Source organism: Hylobates moloch, unplaced genomic scaffold (genome assembly GCF_009828535.3).
Source record: "Hylobates moloch isolate HMO894 unplaced genomic scaffold, HMol_V3 SCAFFOLD_1, whole genome shotgun sequence".
Classification (NCBI taxonomy): Eukaryota; Metazoa; Chordata; class Mammalia; order Primates; family Hylobatidae; genus Hylobates; species Hylobates moloch.
The window spans coordinates 16,838,019-16,860,242 of record NW_026652276.1 but is presented as its reverse complement, the minus strand read 5'-3'; the positions used below and the strand labels follow the sequence as shown (position 1 = coordinate 16,860,242).

The 22,224-nt window shown below is 38.3% G+C and overlaps 1 protein-coding gene across 3 annotated transcripts in view; it reads right to left on the bottom strand.

Moving 5' to 3' along the window:
* DOCK10 (dedicator of cytokinesis 10) overlaps positions 1-22,224 on the bottom strand; it is a 277,368-nt gene that overhangs the window by 199,882 nt on the left and 55,262 nt on the right. The window contains exon 1 of one of the 3 annotated variants that reach the window (XM_032754224.1): positions 17,021-17,241. The exons of the other annotated variants lie outside the window; for them this stretch is intronic. Within the exon in view, the coding sequence (XP_032610115.1) occupies positions 17,021-17,182 (162 nt within the window). The 5' untranslated portion in view covers positions 17,183-17,241. Of the gene's footprint in view, positions 1-17,020; positions 17,242-22,224 lie in introns of those variants that run through there. 3 annotated transcript variants of the gene reach the window in all.

Below are 22,224 nucleotides of genomic sequence, written 5' to 3'. Positions count from 1 at the left end.
GTAACTTAAAGTTTACCCATTTATGTAGGAAGAGTTGGAAGGCATTAAATAAAACTCTATTTTTCTTCTCACAGTATTATTTTTGGGGAAATAAATTTCAATTCAACCATGTCTCTTATATACAAAAATGTACTTTTCAAAGAGCCACGTTTAAGTGCTGGGAGAAATGCTACTTTGGGAAATTGGAATGTATTATTAATCACATTGCTGTGGCTTCCAGTGAATGTAATTACTTACTATCTATAGCAGAATTGAACTAATTGATTAACATTCTCTTATAAACATGCAAGTGGGCACAACAGACTCTCTGACGCCTTCAGATATTTGGCAAACATTACAGAGTGTGCAGCCTATACACCATCCACTCTTAGCCCTCTCGTTCCCTCCAATTTGATTTGAAAGACTTTTCTGAAGGGCCTGCATATTCTTGATACTTAAAAATTATATCAGCAACTAGGAAAGCACAGTTGGATGGTGCCCTTCCCCCACTGTGGCCCTTGATTGTCGCCTTATTCTCCCTATAGAGAGATAACCTTATTTGAAAATAATGGCCTCTTTGCATTAGCATGATACAACACAGGCTGTTTTGAATATACAAAATAACCATCAAAAATGCTTCCTGGCCTGTTTAGATTTATGTAAGACTGACTTTCTTATTTTATGCATGCATAAATTCCAGAATATAATTTTCAGGTCAACAAAAGGGAGATGTTTGCTTTATCACTATTTTCTAGAAATCTCAAGTCTTTCTTTATTTATTTCCTCCTTCTGGAAGTCAGTGAGACTACTACCGCCAATATGCGAATCATAAAACTGATCACACAGCCTTTAAATCTGAGTTGTTATCACACAGCATCCCTGAGAAAGAGGGGAATAACTCTCATTTTAAGATGCTGAAAAATACTAAGTGTGACAAAGAGTATAAAGGGCTACATATTAAGTTTCTTTGGACCTAGACCTCAACACTTGTTGGCTTTATGGCCAATTATATTTTATTGAGGCTGTGAACAAATATGAATAAACCTTTCATACCAGCGAGCTCATGGTAATAAAGTTAAATAGCTCATCTAGAAGCAGGTACTCAGATGAAAAAACAAAAAGTAGAGGCTCACATTTCATGGTATCAGGGATGAAGGAGGCGGGAATTACACACACGTTTGCAAACCCCTTCAGTTTAAAATATTGTAGCTGCTAAAACAAGAGTACATGAAACGACACTGTCCATTGTTCATGGAATATCAGGACCAAATGGATAAAGTTCGCCCTATCTTCTAGTCTTTTTTTTTTTGAGACGGAGTCTCGCTCTGTCACCCAGGCTGGAGTGCAGTGGCGAGATCTCGGCTCACCGCAAGCTCCACCTCCCAGGTTCTCGCCATTCTCCTGCCTCAGCCTCCTGAGTAGCTGGGACTACAGGCACCTGCCACCACGCCTGGCTAATTTTTCTGTATTTTCAGTAGAGACGGGGTTTCACCCTGTTAGCCAGGATGGTCTCTATCTCCTGACCTCATGATCTGCCCACCTCAGCTTCCCAAAGTGCTGGGATTACAGGTGTGAGCCACCGCACCCGGCCGGCCTATCCTCTAGTCTTATCTGGTGTTAAAAAGTTTGCCCTCAGATGTCTTAATGATCTCCATAATAAGTAAAATTTCAAGTTTTTGCCCAATGGCTTGGCATTGAGTAGGTCAACCCCAAAGTATGATTTTATAATCAGGTTTCTGAAGTTGCCACTTTACTTGGTGACTCTGACCTGAAGTATTTATAATAGTGAGTACAATAGGCCTCCTTACCAAATCGCACCAGGAAATTAAGCCTCAAACTGGCTCTGTGTTGTGTGTACTACCATGATCATGTTTAATTTTCTAATTAGAAAGACCTTCTCTTAATGAGTCAGATGTTAAGTGTCATGGAAATCCATATTGTAAAAAAAACACATATATGTAGTTGTTAATAATGGTTTTCTGTAGGGATCTGAGAGGAGTGTGGGAATATAGGGAAGTTTTAAAAAAATGACCTCAAATGTTCTCACTTTTTATTTTATACTGGTATGCAGTATTTATATTTTTCTCATAGTATATACTTCTTTTACAATTTAAAAATATATAAAAAGAAAAAATGGAGAGGCTTTGTTCTGTCTTGATTTTTTATACTTCTGCAACTGCAGTTTTCCGATACCTATTCATTATGTATTTTGGGAAAACATCTAAATGGAAATCACAAGTTGGATTTTGAACTGAGTCCTCTAAATCTAAACTTTTGAATATAGAGTAAGATAACCATTTGGAGAACAAAACAATGCTAAATTTCAGCCATGATTATGATCGTAAAAGGGAGCACTTGCTGGGAAATCAAGTATGTGTGAAACAAACATGGCAAGGAGAGAGCTAAGAGAAAATGGTATGTTCAGTATTTTTGCTAACCGAAATAATTCCCATGTGGTATTTTAAAAAGAGCACCAGAAAATGACCTCCAGGAACTAAGAATAGTTTAAACTTTTGATTCATAAAACCACAGGGAATATGAATCAAGGAAAAAGACAATCCCAGGCAGGGCAGGTGCGGGGCCTGAGGAAGCTCAACCCCACACAACAGTTCTCATCTCCTGCAACCTCCCCAGCCCCTCTCCCTAATTTCCCACTTCAATGCCTGCCCTTTGGCACATAGCTGCTTTTAGTCCACTTGGTATTGAGTATTTGGGATTTGGAATTCTCTGTAAAATGGTGATAATTTGATATTTACTGCTAGAAGGTGAGCGATCAAATGAGACAGCTGCTAAAATTTATGAATTCTATATCAATAATTTCAAATCCTTACTGCTTTTACCTTCCCAAGATTCTAAAATGACAGATTCAGTCCTAACTGACTAAGATAGTAGATTATTTTTCCATACATACAGGGTCCATTTAAAAATCTGGTTACCAGGATAATGGATGTAATATCATAAACAAGTCTTTATCCAGCTACATAGCTACATGGTATGTGCACATGCAAACATTTATAGTGCATATATGGATAGGAATAGGGCTGAATGTTTAAAGGCAACACAAGGTGTGAACATCTCTTTAACTGACTGTAAAACTAACAGAGCCACAGACAGACACACACTTAGAACTACCCCCTACACTTCAACCAAACAGAGGCAGAAGATTGGGAAGGTGAACTCAGTGTAGGGCTTGCCAAATCCAGGAAATAAGGAGGGCTGCAGAGAGGTGCAGTGTCTTCTGTGGAACCCCAGGGCAAAGCTGTTCAGCTGTGACTTTTTTTCTACTTTTTGGCGGTCTCAGTTTGAAATTAAACTCCTGGCTTTTGCCAAGGAAGTGTTAAAAATGTGCACTTGTGTGAAGCAGCAGCAGTCCTCTCAAATGGGGGTACCAGATTTCTTTTGTTACTTTTTAATTCACTCAGTGATGATATCACTTCACAATCCTAACATTTCTCCTTTCAATCTCCACCTTTTAGAAAGTCATCTGACGTCTTGGTGATCTTTAATGACCTTAACCACATCTGTAGCAAACACCTAAGAACAGATCTGAAAAGCTTCTGTAGGTGAACTTGGGTGATTCCAAAGTTCCTTACTGTTTTGTGATGAACACATATATGGTTCATCATTTCTTTTTGTTATAGTTGTGCAAAAAGAAGACATATTTGTGATGAGACTTTTTATTCCCCACTTCTTTGCAAATGAGTCCTCCAGGGCTGTTCACTGGTTCATTTGCCTGGAGGTCAAAACAAAAGCCTCCGATGCCCATCATGCCAGCCCCTGAAGATGTGATACTACCCCGGTTCTATTAATCACAGATTTGCTGTGCTTCACTCAATTTTCAGAGCTAAAAGAAAGAAATAGATGCGTGTAATCTTTAACTTGAAACCCATCAGCATTCTTTTCAACAGCATGGGCAAAAATGAGACAAAATATGATGGCCACTATGAAAGAACCAACATCTTTAAAGAAATAAAAAACCAGAGTGGAGGAATGACACAGACTGAAGTGTCACGTTGTTTTAGAGTGATAGAAAAGCAGGACAGTTATAAAGCAAACCTTTAAACAGTCCCCTTTAACAACCACAGGCCACTTTAGTTTCACACTTCATTTCTTCCCCTGCTAGAGGAGCCTCTTCCTTGTCTACATCTCTCCTTGTCCTTGATCCCTTTCTCTATCTTTTGGCTCACTCATTTCCCCCAGTGGCTTTCATTTGGGGAATATCATTGGGTTCACTGGCTTTTTCACCGAGTCATCTTTTTGAGTAACTCTGTTCACCTGATGAGTGTTCTATTTAATATTCTAGTTTCCTTATTAGTGGAGAACTGAAGGGTAGTCATGTGTATCAACATGTCTCCCCAGAATTAATCCAATCTAATAAACAGTATGTTTCTACTTGTAGAAGTAATTACTTAAATTTCTATGATGCAGGTGGGCAGCAGGTATTTTCCTCATTTTACAGATTGAAAAGAGGTGCAGTCCCTCAGTGATCCAGGCACTGTGATCAGTGTTTTTACTCAGTTTTCATTTAGATCATCAACAGCTTTGTGAGGAATCCCTACCATGCTGCAAATAAGGACACTGAGGCTCAGGGAACTCAGGGAATTATCCCAAAGTCCTACAGTTCTCAAATGGCACAACAAGCCTGATATCAATACCCAGATTTTGTCATTATATGATTCTGTTTCTGTTCTAGCACGGCATTTCCGGATTCAGAGTCCTGCAAGATGACAGAGATAGACGTCTGTTCCCAAAATAGAATTCTATAAACCCTTCAGTCTGAAGAGATTACAACAAAGTGATTTTCCCTTTTTTTCTCTTTGTTGTCTCTGCCGTGGGACCCATGAGCCCCCACAGTTGCATCTGTATCTCCACAGCATCTGTTCTGCTCATAGCTTTACAGATTAACTTGAACTCATTATCTCTGTATTTAATCCTTAAAGAAAAGTCAAAAAACTAGTTTGGAGCAAGAATCCCTATGACAGAATTGGCTTTCATCTCCAAATGGATTTATTTCTCTAAGATAACCAGAAACTGGATAGGATTTGCTATGCTATTGACATTACTTTATATTTTGTAGCTAGCATCTATGTAGTTTCACTTAAAATTCTGCACATACTTTGGAACTATAGCTCATTATTTCTGGATTAAGAGGAGGAAATATCATGTAGTTAAAAAGAATGTGGGTCTCATCATTTTGAGACCTGAACATATACCCTTGTTCTGCCAGCAACTTTGTAGAAGCCACAGATAAGTCAACTTACCTGTTTGGGCCTGGATTTCATCTTCCAATGAGGCAGCTGGATTCTATAATATCAAATTTCTAACATGTTATTATTCCATATAATCTATATTAAAAACCCTGACTTTTAAAGAGAAGTACCATTTGAGCAGAATAATGCCACTGTATTATTGGATATTGAACAGAAAAATGCCACTGCAAGAGATCCCAGACCTGAGTCAACAGAGACACGGAGGGCAGGAAGGTGCAGTGGGAAGGGGGCGTGGTCAGGTTACAAGAGGGGTGGGGAGGTGGGTGGAGTGAAAGAAGTGGGCATGGCCAGATTCCAGGTGAAGAGGGGAGAGGAGGGGGGTGGAATGGGAGGGATGGGCGCGGTTGCACTGTAGCAGGGCATGAAGTGAAAGAGGTGGGTGTGGCTGGGCTTGCAGGGAAGGTGGCAGGTACACGTTTGCCTAGGGCCACACTGGATGGGTGACTTTGGACAAATGCAGTAATAGCTACACCTGCATAGTTCAATGCAGCCACCACTAGCCATAAGTGGCTATGAAGTCCTTGAAATATGGTTAGTGTGACAAAGGAACTAAATCTTTAATTTTACTTAATTTTATTTAATTTTGATTTAATTTAAGAATCGATTATTTTATCTAGTAACTGGAAAACATTTAACTAGTTTTGGAGAAACTTTGGAATATGAATTTACTCTTTCAACTATAAATTTTATGAAATCTAAATACTGAAAAAATACTTGTGATTAAAGATTTAGCATCCAAATTGAAATGTGTTATATGTATAAATGTACACTACATTTTGAAGATTTGGCGTGAAAAAAGACTATCAAGTATTGTAATAATTTTTATATTGATTATATGCCAACATAATAATAGTTTGGATATATAGGTTTAAAGAAAATATATTATTAAAATTAATTTAATATGCTTTTTTCTTTTTCAAATATGGCCCCTAGAAAATTTAAAATTACATATGTGGCTTACATTATATTTCAATTGGTCAGAGCTACTCCGGGTGCTTTAATTTCTTCCTTAACTATATTGGAATAAAAATCACAATATCCTTCAGAGGGACTGTGGCAACAAAAAAAGAATACTGTGCAAAGTTTGTAGCAAAGTGACCATCAGAATTGGAAGTGCTCAGCAAAGAACTATTATTTTTGGACATTATTTCCATGTTTACTTCCTCCAATTATTCATAAAGCAGAATTTTAAGATAATCTGTGGGTTACTCAGTTAGTTCTCATAAAGTGTATGAAAGCAAAGAAGGTCCTTGATTACCCAGTGACCAATATTAAGGATGCAGATAACCTACCAAATGAATTCATATTCTTTTCCACCTAACAGATTCCTACTTTCTACCTTTATGACCCATAAGATATGGCTTGCATTCATTCATTCATCAAACCTTTGATTGAGTACCTATTGGTAGAAGAATCAAGATTCTATAATTTTGCATTCTTAAGTTTCTTAATGATTACAAATCTGTAATAAAAAAATCTACTCACAATTAAAAACATGGAGATAACTTTAAAATTACAAATGAGATACAATCTATTCTCCATCTCTAAATTAGTAAGTTCAGCTGTACCTACTGAACTTAAAATGCATTCTCTCTCACCTGATTTTTGACTTTTCTTTATGATTGTGGTGGTTTTAAATTCTAAACATTCAAGATTTTGTTCCTTATAATTTTTAAATTTGGCATAATTTGAGAATGACAAAGTTGAAATTAAATGGTTAATTTCAGTTGTATTAAAGGATGCAACATTCCTTTAATAAATGATGAAAGGAAAACGAGAAGAAACTGAAAGTTAAATTTCAGAAAACTGGCAATTAGTGGATAACACAGAAGAGAACTCAAACTTATGTTCTTTGAATAATCTATTTGTGTGAATAATCTATTCAATAAGTATTTCAGTGCTCTCATAAATAAGCTAACATTGAATTTCCATTTCCACACATTTTATGAAGCACAAATTAAGTTTCTGCTTAACAGTTAGATTCTTTTTTCTATAACCATTCTTTAAAGTAAATTAAGTTTGTAAATTTTTCTTTGTTTCAATAAGACAACATACACAATAATAATAGCTAAAATTTAGTGAGTTCTTACCAAGTGCCAGGCACTCTTACAGGCCCTTTACTTGAATTCACTTAATGAATCCTTAAAACAACTCTGATAGTATGGTAGGCAGAACAACAGCCCTTTAACAATGTACATGTCCTAATCCCCAGAACCTGTGCCTATGCCATTTACACAGCAGAGGGTAATCCAGGCTGTAGATGGGAATCAGCTAACCTAGAGATGGGAGAGGAGCGTGGATCAGCCAGGTGGGGCCAGTGTAATCACAGGGGTCCTTGGGAGTGAAAGAGGAAGGTGGGAGAGTCAGAGGTCAGAGTCAGAGAGTCGCTGGAAGACACTATGCTCCTGGCTTTGAAGATGAACCAGGACCACAAACCAAGGAATGTGGGGCAGCCTCTAGAACTTGGAAAAGGCAAGGAAACAGATTCTCCCCTAGCGCCCCCAGAAAGGAATGCAGCTCTGCCAATTTCAGCCCAGTGAGATCCGCTTCAGATTTCTGAGCTCCAGAAATGTAATACATGTGTTTTAACTGTAAGATAATATGTGTGTTGTTTAAAACTAAGTTGGTGGTCATTTATTATAGCAGAAATAGGAAACTAAGGCAGATAGGTATCCTCACGACTCTCATTTTACAGACAGGGAAGCCAAGGTATACAGAATTTAAATAGCTGACCCAGAGATCACACTGCCAGCAAGTGCTTTGGCAAGTGACTCAGACCCACACACCCTGGTTCCTCACTCACGGCAGTGCAATGTAAATCAGGGCTGGCACGTGGCATTTTCTCATGTGGTTTCTGGGTACCGAGTGTTTTTCTCTTTCTTCTTAGCATTTATTTATTCTCCAGGTCTCAGCTGCATTGCCACTGCCTTAGGGGAGGCCTTCCCTGACTGCTTTGAGGAGGTGCGACGTTCAAAGGATGCAGTTTTACGGTAAGGTAGAATGCAACTCTCAGGGAAGTACTTATCATGATTACAATTTTCCATTTGTTTGAGCTCTGTCTCTGCCACCAAACTGTAAATGCAGGGCAGCGGCAGTCTATTGTTATCTGTGCCTACCAATTGCAAGGTGCAGTTGTCTCAGTTGTTTACCGAATTTCTGATGTTTAGACAATCTAACCATGACAAACTCACTGCCTGCAAATTGAATGTACTGGACATGGTCTTAAAAACTAAAATGCGTTCCAGCAGAATGAAATAGATTTGGAAAAATGAATTTCAAAAACCCTAAGCTTTAGCCTCTATGAGAGTAAATCAGCTCCATGAAAATAAAATCTGAGAATAAAACAGCTATCCACAAGAAACTTATTGAAGGCTGACAAAAATACTGTATTTATATCTGGTTTGCCAAAAGACACATTATATCCTCAACTGTATTACTCAGTTTTCACGAAGTTTTTTTATATTGAAGCCTGGTGTTTACAGAAAATCCTAAAAACCACTCTTCTAGAAGGCAAAGAAACAAAACCCAAAACAAGCATACCAATTTTTTTCTATATTTGATTATGTGTTTTTTTTGTTTTTGGTGGTTCTTTCCCTTAAATTTCTTTTTATTATTATTATTATAATACTTTAAGTTTTAGGGTACATGTGCACAATGTGCAGGTTTGTTACATAAGTATCCATGTGCCATGTTGGTGTGCTGCACTCATTAACTTGTCATTTAACATTAGGTATATCTCCTAATGCTGTCCCTCCCCCTCCCCCCACCCCAGTACAGTCCCCAGAGTGTGATGTTCCCCTTCCTGTGTCCATGTGTTCTCATTGTTCAATTCCCACCTATGAGAGAGAACATGTGGTGTTTGGTTTTTTGTCCTTGCGATAGTTTACTGAGAATGATGGTTTCCAGTTTCATCCATGTCCCTACAAAGGGCATGAACTCATCATTCTTTATGGCTGCATAGTATTCCATGGTGTATATGTGCCACATTTTCTTAATCCAGTCTATCGTTGTTGGACATTTGGGTTGGTTCTAAGCTGGAGGCATCACGCTACCTGACTTCAAACTATATTTGATTATGTTTTAAAAATTAACAGACATTTTATTAGCAGTAATTTGTTGGAGTCTATACTTTTTCTAGCCATAAAACTACATGTTTTTACTTGGTAATATGATGTTTTTCATGTTCACAGTATGATTTCCCCCAAAACACTTACATCCACTAAAGGTATAATGTTCTCTCTCTATATATCATATATATTATATATATAATAAATATATTTTATATATAATATATATCTTATATATAATATATACACACATATATATATTTTATATATAATATATATCTTATATATAATATATACACACATATATATTTTATATATAATATATACACACATATTCATATATATACGTATGTGTATGATATGTATTTATCTATAGCTCTATCTACATATAGTTGAATTTGCTTTGTTTTTGATATAAGTTTCTGTATATCACCTCCCCCAATCATCACACCCATACCCGGTTTTCTGCTTTTCTTTATCACTGTGTTGGTTTTAGATTTTAAGCTGTTTTGATTTTTCTTTTTAGACGTTGTGTATTTTTTCTTTGCTTCTAATCATTTCTAAATTTGGTACAATTTGGAGAATTAAAAAGATGCAAGATTATCTGAACAAGATGATACAGGATGTAATCTGAGTTTAGTAAGCCTTTGCCTCGAAGATTTGTGTTGCTAATTACTAAGGCTCTCATTACATTCAATTAATTCTTATACCCAGAGAGAAGCCATTCAATTCATTTGTCCATTTTCTGTGGCTTTGGGATTCAACTCAAAATTAGTTTACAAGGGAAAATAACTACCAAAGATTCTATGTGCTTTAAAGCTCCATGTTATACCCATCTATGGCAGACTGTTTAAACTCATACTCCATGACACAGGCTTTCTTTCCCAGGGGAATCTGATAATATTAGTATATTCAAGATTCAACCTCACTGAAATGAAATAGAAACATTAGCTCGGGATTTAGAGATTCTGGAAATTGTTTCTTCTTCATACACATACTGAAAAAGATGAAACTGGGCAAAACATGTGAACATTCTTTGATAATAAAACTTTATTAGGTTAGGATATTTACTATAGGGTAAGAGGAGAGTCCGTTTATTTCGTTTGGAGTAGCTTCCATAGTTTCCACAGTATGTCCCTCTCTGGTCCTGATTGTATTCATAGGACACAAATTAAACAAATGTGTTTTCCAAAGATATGGAAATACTGTTTTCATAAATAATTCATTTCCTTCATTTAACTTGCTTCCTTATATGAGGTTCTCAAAGTACTTGAGCAGGAAAGAAGAATTATTGTCTCCTGTAAGTGGGGGACCCAAATGTGGAGATTTGTTGAAGGTCAAAAAGCAAATCAAGTAGAAGCTTGATAACACCCTCACTGGCCTCTCTTGTTCACTGTACCACCTTTTTTTGGGTGTGGAACAAATACAGTGAAATCCTAGTATAAATCACCTCCCTATATTGCTGAGTGAGTTACCCAGTGGATACAATGAATTCTGACCAGCACACTGTGGATTTCTTATAAGCCATGTGAGCCTGCTGAACTGCAAGACTCCGTCGCTTTATAATGTGAATTAGTTTACAGTGTGATTCTACAAAAGTCACAGGAACAGAAAACCAAACACCGCATGTTCTCACTCATAAGTGGGAGTTGAACAATGAGAACCCATGGACATAGGGAGGGGAACATCACACACGAGGGCCTGTTGAGGGGTGAGGGGAAAGGGGAGGGAGAGCATTAGGACAAATACTTAATGCATGCAGGGCTTAAAACCTAGATGATGGGTTGACAGGTGCAGCAAACCACCATGGCACATGTATACCTATGTAACAAACCTGCACGTTCTGCACATGCATCCCAGAACTTAAAGTAAATAATAACAATAAAAAAAGTCAATATTCTGGTGCTTCCAACAGACAGGACAGATAATAGTCCCCATTTAGCCAACTAGGAGAAATGAGTCAGCATGTCTAGGTCATCTGGGCTTTTATTAATATTAAGTGACAGACTTGAGAATCTGACTTGAAATCTACAGTTTATTACTCAATCATAGTAGTTCTCAGACCCTCAGGTGAACAACAGGTACCCAGGGAAAAAAACCAAGTTCCCTTGTATCTTGTCGGGGATAACAGAAAATACACTGTAGAGGTCAAAGTTAATTAAAAAAAAAAAAAAGGTTCCTTTGTGGTTGAGGCCACGTCATTCACCAGACAGGGGTCAGTAAGCATTTTCTGTAAATGGTCAGAATACTTTAGGCTTGGTGGGCCATATGTGGTCTCTGTATCTTTTGCCCTATGCCACGTCCTTCCTCCTTCTTTTGTTTTTGGTTTTGTTTTGTAACAATTTAAAATTGTGAAAATCATTCTTAGCTCAAGCACTGTATGGCTGCAGGCAGATTTTGACCCACAAACTGTATAGTTAATCAGAGTGCTGGACCGATCAAATTCTGGAGCACCAGCAGAGGATTTGTCAGGGAGGTCTTGGAGCAGTAACTGCAATTCCCTTACTCAGAAATGTTTGCCATATAAGTGCACACATCCTTGACTCACAGAAGAGATTTCACCTTCCCAACTCACTGCAAATTTAGGCTATTGTTAATTTCCTGCCTTAGACCAAAATTCAAGACAAAGCCATATTTGGCTTGCTGTATATGCTAGATCTTTGGCAGTCCTAAATTTAAATTTTATGGTTTCTGCTATTTCAGAGAAACCCCAGAATGTTCATGGATTTTAAAGATTTTTTTCACTTTTGAGTTGAGACCTGTGAATCTGGTGTGTGGGTATTGGTCATATAACCAAAGTGAGACTAGTAGCCTGACCAACACTTGCTTTTCTTTCTCCTCTTGTGCCACCTCTAAACTCTAAAGTGTGAACAGAAAAACATTCTCTTTGGGGGAATGGGGAAGAAAAAGACTTAAAATGAAGCTAACTTCTGGGGTTGGTGATGAGTAAATGACATAAGAAATAATAGACATTAACCAGAAAATAGTAAATCTACATAAATTGAATTAGTGTCTGAGAACTTTAAGAAAATATGCTATAAAGGAAGTAAAAAAAAATGTGAAAGTTTCTGTTAATTCTCCCACTAAAAAAATTTTTTTGAGTGAGAGATAAAATTGAAGCTTTAAAGGAATTTCTTCATTTTTTCCCCGTTAAACTTGACTGCATCATAATAGGCCATTGTAATGGTCTCAGATGTCAAGGTTCATGTGTTTCTTTTAAATAAGAATCTACATTAGTTAACTTTGATGTTTAGCAATTTCTCTCCACTTTGGACTATATAGCTAGACTACAATTATGCCAGCCCAAATCTTATCTCTGCACAAGATTCGGAACCTAGACCACAGGAATGAGACTCTGATACAACTTCCATTATGAAGTGTTGAATGCCAAAGCCTTTTGAAGGGTATCAATATACAAAGCCTTGTATTTATCCTGGCAACTTTCTTCATCCTTAACTTACTCTTGGACATTTCAATTAAGAGTTAAGTGGGCATCTTTATCAACTCAACTTTGCATATTAGTGCCAACTGCTTAAAAATATCAAATAATCAACAAATACTTATTTAGCTTCAACTATGTAAAAGGCTTTGGGCTGGGTACTAATGGAGCAAGAAGGAAGCTTAGAGGCTAGGTGTGGTGGCTCATGCCTGTAATACCAGCACTTTGGGAGGCTGAAGCGAGTGGATCACGAGGTCAGGAGTTCGAGACCAGCCTGGCCCACATGGTGATACCTCGTCTCTATTAAAACTACAAAAAATTAGCAGGTGTGGTGGCATGTGCCTGTAATCCCAGCTACTTGGGAGGCTGAGGCAGAAGAATCGCTTGAACCTGGGAAGCAGAGGTTGCAGTGAGCTGAGATTGCACCAACACACTCCAGCCTGGGCAACAGAGCAAGACTCCATCTCGTAAAAAAAAAAAATAAAAGTAGGCTTACTTTTTGCCTTTGAGGGTCAAGGTCAAAGTAAGGAGACCATTAATTAGGGAGCGATTGCTCTGGTAGATGGAATTTCCTGTCTACCAGTGAGATAAGAAAAATATGTGATCAGCAAGTAAATAAACAATTATACATTCAATTAAATAGGCTGAGATGTGTTACAAGGCAATGCATGATTAACTTTCAAATGGATTTATACACTATAAATATTATAGGAGATTAGAAGAGAGAAAGATCATTTATCAATCGTATATTGGTGTTTACATTGGGCTAGGCTTTACTCCTCTTTATATAGTTCCTTGAAACTCCAGACATATATGCAACTTCCTACTTGACATCTCTATGTATAGACCTAACAGGGATTTCAAACTCAGCATCCTTAGGGTGAGCTTAGATTCTCTCTCCAAACCTTCCACTCCTGTGTTCTTCTTTATCTGAATGGCAACTTGGTTCTTCTGGACATTGAGGCCATAACAAGCACAGTCAACTCTGACACCTTTTCCTTTCCCACACTTTATATTCGATCCATAGGCAAACTCTATTGGTTCTACTTTTGAAATCTATCCAGAATCTGACTACTTTTCACAGCCTCAACAACTACCATCCAGGTCTTTGGGATCATTGCAACCACTTCCTAATTAATGGTCTCCCTGCTTTGACCCTTGACCCTCTATGGCCAGAGATCCTGTTACTTCCCTCCTTCAGGACCTCCCAGTTAGTGGGGTTATAGTTAATATAACAGTCACTATTCACCAGTCACTGTTTTAAGCAATTTGCACCTATTAACATACTGAATTCTCACAATAACCATACACCGGTAGGTACTGTTACTTTTTACATTTTATCAATGAAGACACAAAGACACAAGGAGGACAAGTCATTCATCAAGATCACACAGCTAGTGAGTGGCAGAGATACAACTCAAACCCTGACATTCTGGCTCCATGGCCCAGGCTCTTAACCTCTGGGCCTGCTTCTTCCAGTGGCTTCCTTTCTCACTTGGAAAAAGCCTAGGTCTTCCTGACAGCTGTGTGCCTGACATGATCTGACCCCATTGCCTCCCTGACTTTGCCTTCTACGACCCTCTCCTTGGCTCATCTGGACACACTGGCCTCCTTGCTGTTCTTCTAACACCCCAGGCTTCTTCTCACATTAGGGCCTTTCGCCTTGGTGGGTCCTTCTGCATAAGGCATTTCCCTGCTGAAAGTGGCATGGGTCATTCCTTTGCCTCCTTAGGGTCTTTCCTCAAATGTCACTTTTCAGTTAGGATGTCCCTGATCACATCCCTATTGAACGTCTTACCGTTACATCCGGGCACTGTTCTAAGCACTTAACACTTACTTTATTAAACCCATACAACTGCTCTAATTTGATAAAATTTCTATCCTCATTTTACAGCAGAGGAAAAGAGACACAGAGATGTTAAACAGCATGCCAAAGGTCACACAGCTGATAAGTGATGAAGTCAGGATTCCAACCTAGGTGCTCTGGCTCCAGAGTCTGTGATCTTACAAAAAAAAAAAAAAAAATCAATATACAAAACTTGGTGACTAATGGGCAGTGGGAAAGTGCATAAAAAAGAAAAATCAAAGTTTGTTCATAAGTTTAGAGCCAGAGTGAGAAGATGATTAGCCAATATAAGAACATCACACTGGAGAAGGAGAAGGGGTGGACAGTTTAGATTACCATCTTCCAGAGCCATGTTTCTCAAAGTGTCATCCAAAGTACTCCTTCATCAGAATCAACTGGGAGTGCCTGCTACAAGAGCAGATTCCTGAGCTCCACTCCACACCTCCTCATACAGAGTCTTTGGGGTCAAGAGCTCAAGGATTTGCCTGAATGAAAACTCCTAGGTGATTCTGAAATATACTAAAATTTTCAAACCACCATCTTGGAAAACAGAAAATATTTTCATTGGCTAAAGTTTGTAGACTAAGTGTCACAATTGTAGTATAGCATTTCCATAACAACAAGACTGGTGAAATGTTCTATCACCTTCAAACTTTGCAACTTAGAGTAGGGACTTTTGATGAGTTTGTTCATTGGTGGATTCCAAGTGCCTGAACCAGTGCTTGGACCATAGTGGGCTGGCAATAAATGATTAGTGACTGTGTGAATTTTGGAGTGGCCCAGAAGAAATTTTCAAGATGCACAATGACTTTGTATGAGCACATTTTACTCAGAGTAGTCCAAGATTTCCATCAGACTTCTTACATAAATTCAGTTTATTGGTTTTATCATTATTTCCTTAGAAGTGTGAACAGACTGGAAAATACACTGGCTTCTGGAATCATTGCTCTAAGTGTGATTCGGGGAGCTGGCATTTAGCAGCTGTGTGATGTTAAGATATTCAACCTTTCTGAGCCTTTAGTTTCCTCATTAGTATATTCTTGTCACCTTATTTAATATCAATAAAGGTATTATATAAATTAAAAGGATCCTTGGAAAAATATTATGACTAGGTGAATAGTTTTTTAAAATTTCTCAGTTATTTTGAGGTGTAAGGTTTTTTTTTTTTTTTTTTCAAATTTCTAGCTGCAAAATTTTATAGACTAACAAAATTAGAAAAATAAGACTTACTGGTATAGCATGAGCACTACACATAGTTGTAGAGTGTGTTAATGTTATCAACAAGAGTTAAACTTGGAAAACAAAGATTTCTTTGACATTTGAACCTATTTCAAATCCTTTAAAATTTAATTTGTGAAAACTTATGGGAATAATAAACATGAAACTATTCCTATTTAGTGTTTCCTTTTAGAAATAATCACAGCCCCCTAGTTCAAGAACAATATTGCTTTTTGAAAATAAAATATTGATTTGTTGAAGAAGTAGGCAAATAATGTTATAGTTTAGTATTCTGTCACTCAGAGGCATAGCCCAAGCCAAATGACTTTCATTTAAGAACTTTTAGAGTAACAGGTATTTTTCATTCATTATTTACTGCATCCTTGACATCTCAACATTAAAATCTAAGAGAAAAAGGTCGATTATGCTGAAGCCACCTAGACTTCAATGTCTCCTCAATTTTGGAAACTTCACCATACCATCTATTCTAATTTTAGTGACTAAGCAGATCTCTTCTTAAACTTAAAGAAAGAACTCTATCGTCAAATTTATTCTTGCTGATCAAACAGATGCACAAAAAAGGAAAACATTGTTTATTACAATTAAAGCACAGACAAAAATGTAATTTGACAAGTGGCAAGAAAAAGCTTTCTAATGAAAACACTATGCATTCTACAAAATTCTTAATTCTTTATTCTAATATTGTGCTTAAGTTAGGCATTCTGGAAAGGCATTTCCTTTGCAGAGTCAGAAAGAAAAGCCCCAAATATCCTGAAGTTAAAGATCCAACGATCAGCATCTATACAACTTCAATGGTTACATGTGATTTTTTAAAAAATGCCCATTTCAGGCTCTTCTTTCAAATTATAGTTATAAAATAAAATCCACTCACTTAAACCAAACTCCAAATTTTTCTCTTATTTTCTGCACAAAAGTTAATAACAACATGCAAACCATGAGGCAGAAGAGAATTTCTAGTAGACTGAGAAGCTGTACAGTTTCATGACAGATACAAGAAGAAGAAAATACGCCCTTTGAATGATAGAAATAGTTCTGAAAGATTTTCCCCAAACTACTTCAGAGTAGTAAACTCTAGGTCACACATGCCTTTATCTAACACTAAACACCAAAACCCCTAAATTGTAACCTCTCTATAATAACAGTTCAATCCACTGAGGCTGCTTTACCAACGATACCATACCATTATGATGAGGGTTCTGGGTCTATTCATTTCATCGTCACTTTCCAGAGGCAAAATTTCGTGGGATGGTTCCTCTTGGCGTCGTCTACAAATGTGTGGACAGCTCCTCTGGACCACAGAACGAAAAGCTTGAAGCAGAACAATGCTGGCAGTGCAGCCCATCGCTGCATCCTGGAGCCTACAAAATAACTTCTATGTTGATGCTATGTTTGCAAAACAGTGGCTCCTTGTCCCTGAAAACAGCCTACACTGCAGCTGCAGCCGGCTCACTCTCCAATCACTTCCTTGAGCTCTGATCATCTGATCATGGCCAAATAGCTTGGATGCAGAGATGGGAAAGATTTGATCCACGGAAACTGAACACACTCAGGAATATTAGAGCACTGCGCTCAGAAAGTATTTCTCAATTCACATCGAGAGCATGTTTCCTGTTCATTACAATGAAGCTCTTCGATTCTCCTTTCAGAGGTCTGAATAAATATGTCTTTCCCACTCAGACACACAAATAAATTACTTTTTCAAATCACGCAACTGAAAATCTGACTTTACACTGACAATTTTTCCTGAGGTATCACATAAAGAGTGAAAATGATTGTTTTTAAATAAATGTAAACACTTCCTGAAGGAAATTTTGCTGGACATCTCACTAAGTGATTGAGGTTTTACTTTTCATAGCTCATAAGTTCCAGAAATGAAATTGGCTTATCTGAAACATAGAGTTCACTAGATCAAGATGATTTAACAGAAGTATGCACGCATTAACCAGCCCTGCGTGAGAGACACCAGTGTTCCCCTGTGATTTCCTCTCAATAGTATGGTTGTTCTGTTCCCACACATGCAGTTCTGCAGCCTAATACAATTTTATATTTACATACGCAGCTTGCAGGGCTGAAAATATCTCTATTACTGAGGTCACTGAGCAAGCTCCGCCAAGCTGACCTCTTAGAAAACGCAGCTGTAAAGCATTTTAACATCCTATCAATAAGAATTCAAGGCTCTGGGAAGGACTTTGAGGTCTTTGGTAGTTAAGAGTCTAGTATTCCCTGACTCCTGCGAGACTAGTCACTTAGGAAAGAACCAAAGAGAGATGCTTAGAAATCACGTGTCCTTTCTGGAATGGCCTCAGCATCTAATGGTATAGTGAAAGAGAATAGGGCAACAGGGGCTGCTTGCACTAAAAATATCTCATGGAAAATAGATTTTGCTTACAAATGAGGAAAGAATGAAATCCCCAATAGAATTTAATGTTGAGATCTTTCTGCCAAGCTAATTCTTCCAGTGTAACTCTTGGAGATTCAAAGAAAAAAAAATGTTTTCTGTGGTTTCTGGGCTCCTTGGCGTGAAGGGTGCTGCAGGAAGTTTGAGGAAGGATTGTTTTGCTGTAACATGTGCCGCCCCAGCCTCAGTAAGGTTGCTTTCGCGGAAGCATCTAGCATGATGCTCAAATAGGCATTAATTGCTCAGTAATCTGTCACAACACAGCATCGTTTTAATTGGTATGTTCGCCCCAGAGAAGTAAAACATGCTTCTTTTTCTTTTCTTTTAAGAAGTACTGGCTGCCAGTAGTTTTTCATCTCCCTCTGTTTTGAGCAAACATATTTTAGTGCTGCTGGAAAAAGAAGAAAAAAATGCTAATGATGCTGGCAAGTCCCCTAACTCCCTCTGGACCTTTGTCAGACTGCCCGGGTGCTAATCTAAACCATTTTTACTCTAAACAACTAGGCCATTTACTGAAGAGAGGCTACGATTTAGCCTGTCTGGCTTGTGTGTATTGAATATCTATATCTAATGGTGTCCACTTGAGACAAAGAGCAGAGTGGGCTTCTATGTTTGTGAATGTGTTTTTTCAAATAGGACAGTCCCTCTGGGCTCCCTGTATGGCAGTGCCCACCCCCACCCACTTACTCCCATTCCCCAGGACATATCTCTCTCCAATCACTTCCGTAGGTTCTGATCATCTGCCCATGGCTGCGTAGCTTGCAGGCAGCAAGCTGCTAGCTGGAAAGGCTTAAATAGTCCACCAGCCCCAGTTAGAAGCTGGAGAGAGAAGACAGATCCCTCCGCTATCCACCATGGGCTTGGCAGGCAAGATGCACTTCACATTCTAAACTCCTCTCTAACCATCTCTCTCTAAATCTGGCTGACCTCTGGGGTGGCTTTTGGAATCAGATGTTTTGGCAGATGCCAAAGTCTTTAGGGAGACAAATGAGATGCTTTCTAGCTATTACAGTCCCGCCTTCATCGATCCCCTCTGCCTCTGAGGAATTCACCCCTATTATTGACGGGCTGCTGACAGGCTCTCAATATTCTCTCTCTCATTCTTCCACCTCTCTCTGTTAGCCTTTGTTATCAAGCTAAAGGAATGTCCAAGGATCAGTTTCTTTGGAATTCAATACACACAACCATTATCCAGTAGACAAGAAATAAAAAGATGAAACGCAGGAAAGAAGAGTTGAGTATGTTCTCCAACATTTTCTCATAAAAGATTCCAAACATGCAGCAAAGTTGCAAGAAAGGGGTTGGGTTCTGAGCTCTATGTTTTACATAGTAAATTAAGCTGGAGATTGGGTTGGGTTGTGGGAGACACAGAAACCTATCCAGAGACATGGCCATGTTTCTGTCGTATTTAGCATGCATGTTGACACCCAGGAAACTTTTTTTTTTTTTTTTTTTTTTTTTTTTTGAGATAGTGTCTCGCTCTGTCACCCAGGCTGGAGTGCAGTGGCAGGATCTTGGCTCACTGCAACCTCGGCCTCCCAGGTTTAAGTGATTCTCGTGTCTCAGCCTCCTGAGTGGCTAGGACTACAGGTGTGCACCACCACACCTGGCTAATTTTTGATATGCAGGAAACATTTTAAGATTAGATATAAACTCTTCAGCAGGTGTCTGCTATTTTTATTTGAACTATTAATAAGATGAATCATTAATTTGGCCTCCAAACATCAAATGTGCATGGCCTTACTAATAAATGAACTTTGGAGATTATTCTTCGCTGTCTTATCTGCCTTCTTTCCCTAGTGGGGTCTTACTTCATGATGCAATAAGATATTTATTAAACCTAAAATGCTAGAAACAAGATTTTTTAAGTAATTGTCTTAGATTAGGAAATAATGTCACTAATGATTCGTAAGGCTAAATTTTCCAAGGAAGTGTTGGAAGCTAGATTTCATCCTGGGTCATTAATTATATATTACATTATTTTATTATATGTTATTTCATATATATAAATTTATTCAGAACTTATGAAATCTTAAATTTGTGTACAGTGAAAAATATTCTTGTTTCAAAGCAGAGATAGCTGTGTTGTATAGATTGTAGTAACCTTAATGCTCATAGGAAATGGAAGGAAGGACGGAGGGAGATGCTTTTAACATCTTATTGACCAGGGAGAAAGACATGTAGGAGGAAAAAGTAAGGCATTTCAAGAGAGTAAAAGGAGGTTAAGGAGAAAAAAAAGAGGAAAACGAATGAAGGGACAAACAAAAACCACCAAAATCGTACTGAATCCTAGGAGGGTTCTGGACTCTGCCTCAGGGGTCCACCTACCCAGCTGTAGACTGCCCAACCTTCTTCAACAAATCTTGACTAATGAATTTAGTTTTCAGAGCACTTTTCTAAAATCTTTTGGCCTAAGAGTGATTTGGCTGTACACGTAGATATATCCACCACTGGGATAATATGTCCAAAGATCTTTTTACAATGGGCGAGGAAATACATATTTAATTTAAATAAATAATGTCAATTGAAAGTGTTGGACCTTCCCAGCTTTGTTAAATTATGTAAGAGCTGTGTGTCTAAATCTATATATCTAATCTATTGCAAAATACCTACATCTATTTTGACTGTGTCAAATTGGACTGTGCTTTGGCATGATGGAGGTGAAGCCCACATTCTTCTCCTCCCCAAAAGACCTGGTACATCTGAGTCTTCTGATGCATAATGCTGACCTTGGATGGGGACAGGTTTTCTGCTATCCTCTATAAGGCATGAAGTACATGGAAACCTACTGCTGATAACAGATGCTTGTCTTGTAAAAACAAAGATGAGCTTAGATAAAATATTTGAGAAATAAAAAATTGAGAAATGAAGCCTAACAAAATCAGCTTCAAGGGCTTTTTGGATATCCCTGATGCTATACGGCTTGGTTTCATTGCTTCACACACTGAGTTTCTGGTGGGTCTATTTCAAGATCCTAATAAGGCCATGATCAGAACTTATTTATAAAGATACATTTATGGAAAGGCTAAGAGTTAAGGGTAGAATTATGTCCCCCCAAAATTCATATGTTGGAACCCTGAGCACCAATGTGACTCTGTTTAGAGCTTCTAAAAAAGTAATAAGGTTTCATGAGGTCATAAGGGTGGGGCCTTCATCCTCTAGAACTAATGTCCTTATAAGAAGAGGAAGAAACACCAGATCTCTGTCTCTCTCTCTCACTCTCGGTCTGTCTTCATGTGTGCACAAGGGAAAGGCCATATGAAGCCACAGTGAGAAGGTGCTGTTTGCAAGATAGGAAGAGAGTCTTCACCAGAAAACAACCCTAAGAGCACCTTGATCTTCAGCTTCTAGCCTCTAAAGCTGTGAGAAGACGAGTTTCTGTTGTTTAAACCACCTAGTCTGTGGTGCTTTGCTACAGCAGCCCTAGTACCCTAGCAGGCCAATACAAGGACCTTGCCTGGGAAAACCACATTCTAACAGTGAAGCCTCAGGGCAATCATCACCTCCTCAGAGAAAGGCTCTTAATTCCCCCAGGTTGAATTAACCCCCGCCTTCCTCCCTGCTTCCAAAACACAAATGTTAGGAGTCACCTTTGAAGTATCTTTTTACTGCACCTGCCTGCCCTCTGGCCAGCAGAACATGGTTTCCACATTTGGAGTCTGGAGGCCCTGACTTCCAGCTCAAGGTGGTGCACGGAGTACATTTTTTTAGCTACCTCTTTCCCCAAATCCAAGTGAAATGACAACAAAGCAGTATAAAGGCAATATATTGATTACAACAAAATGAGAAAAGGTGGGAAACTTTTTCAGCAAATGAGAATTTTTGAGCATCTCTGAAGAATGAAAAGTGAATTTGATCACACTGATTAATAACTAAAAATGAAGTATTTAGGAGCAATTTACAGGCACAGCAAGAGGATACAGCAGATGGCAGCCATTGCTCACAACAGAGCCCAAAAGGGGCTCCAAGCTCTAGAAAGCAGGGGC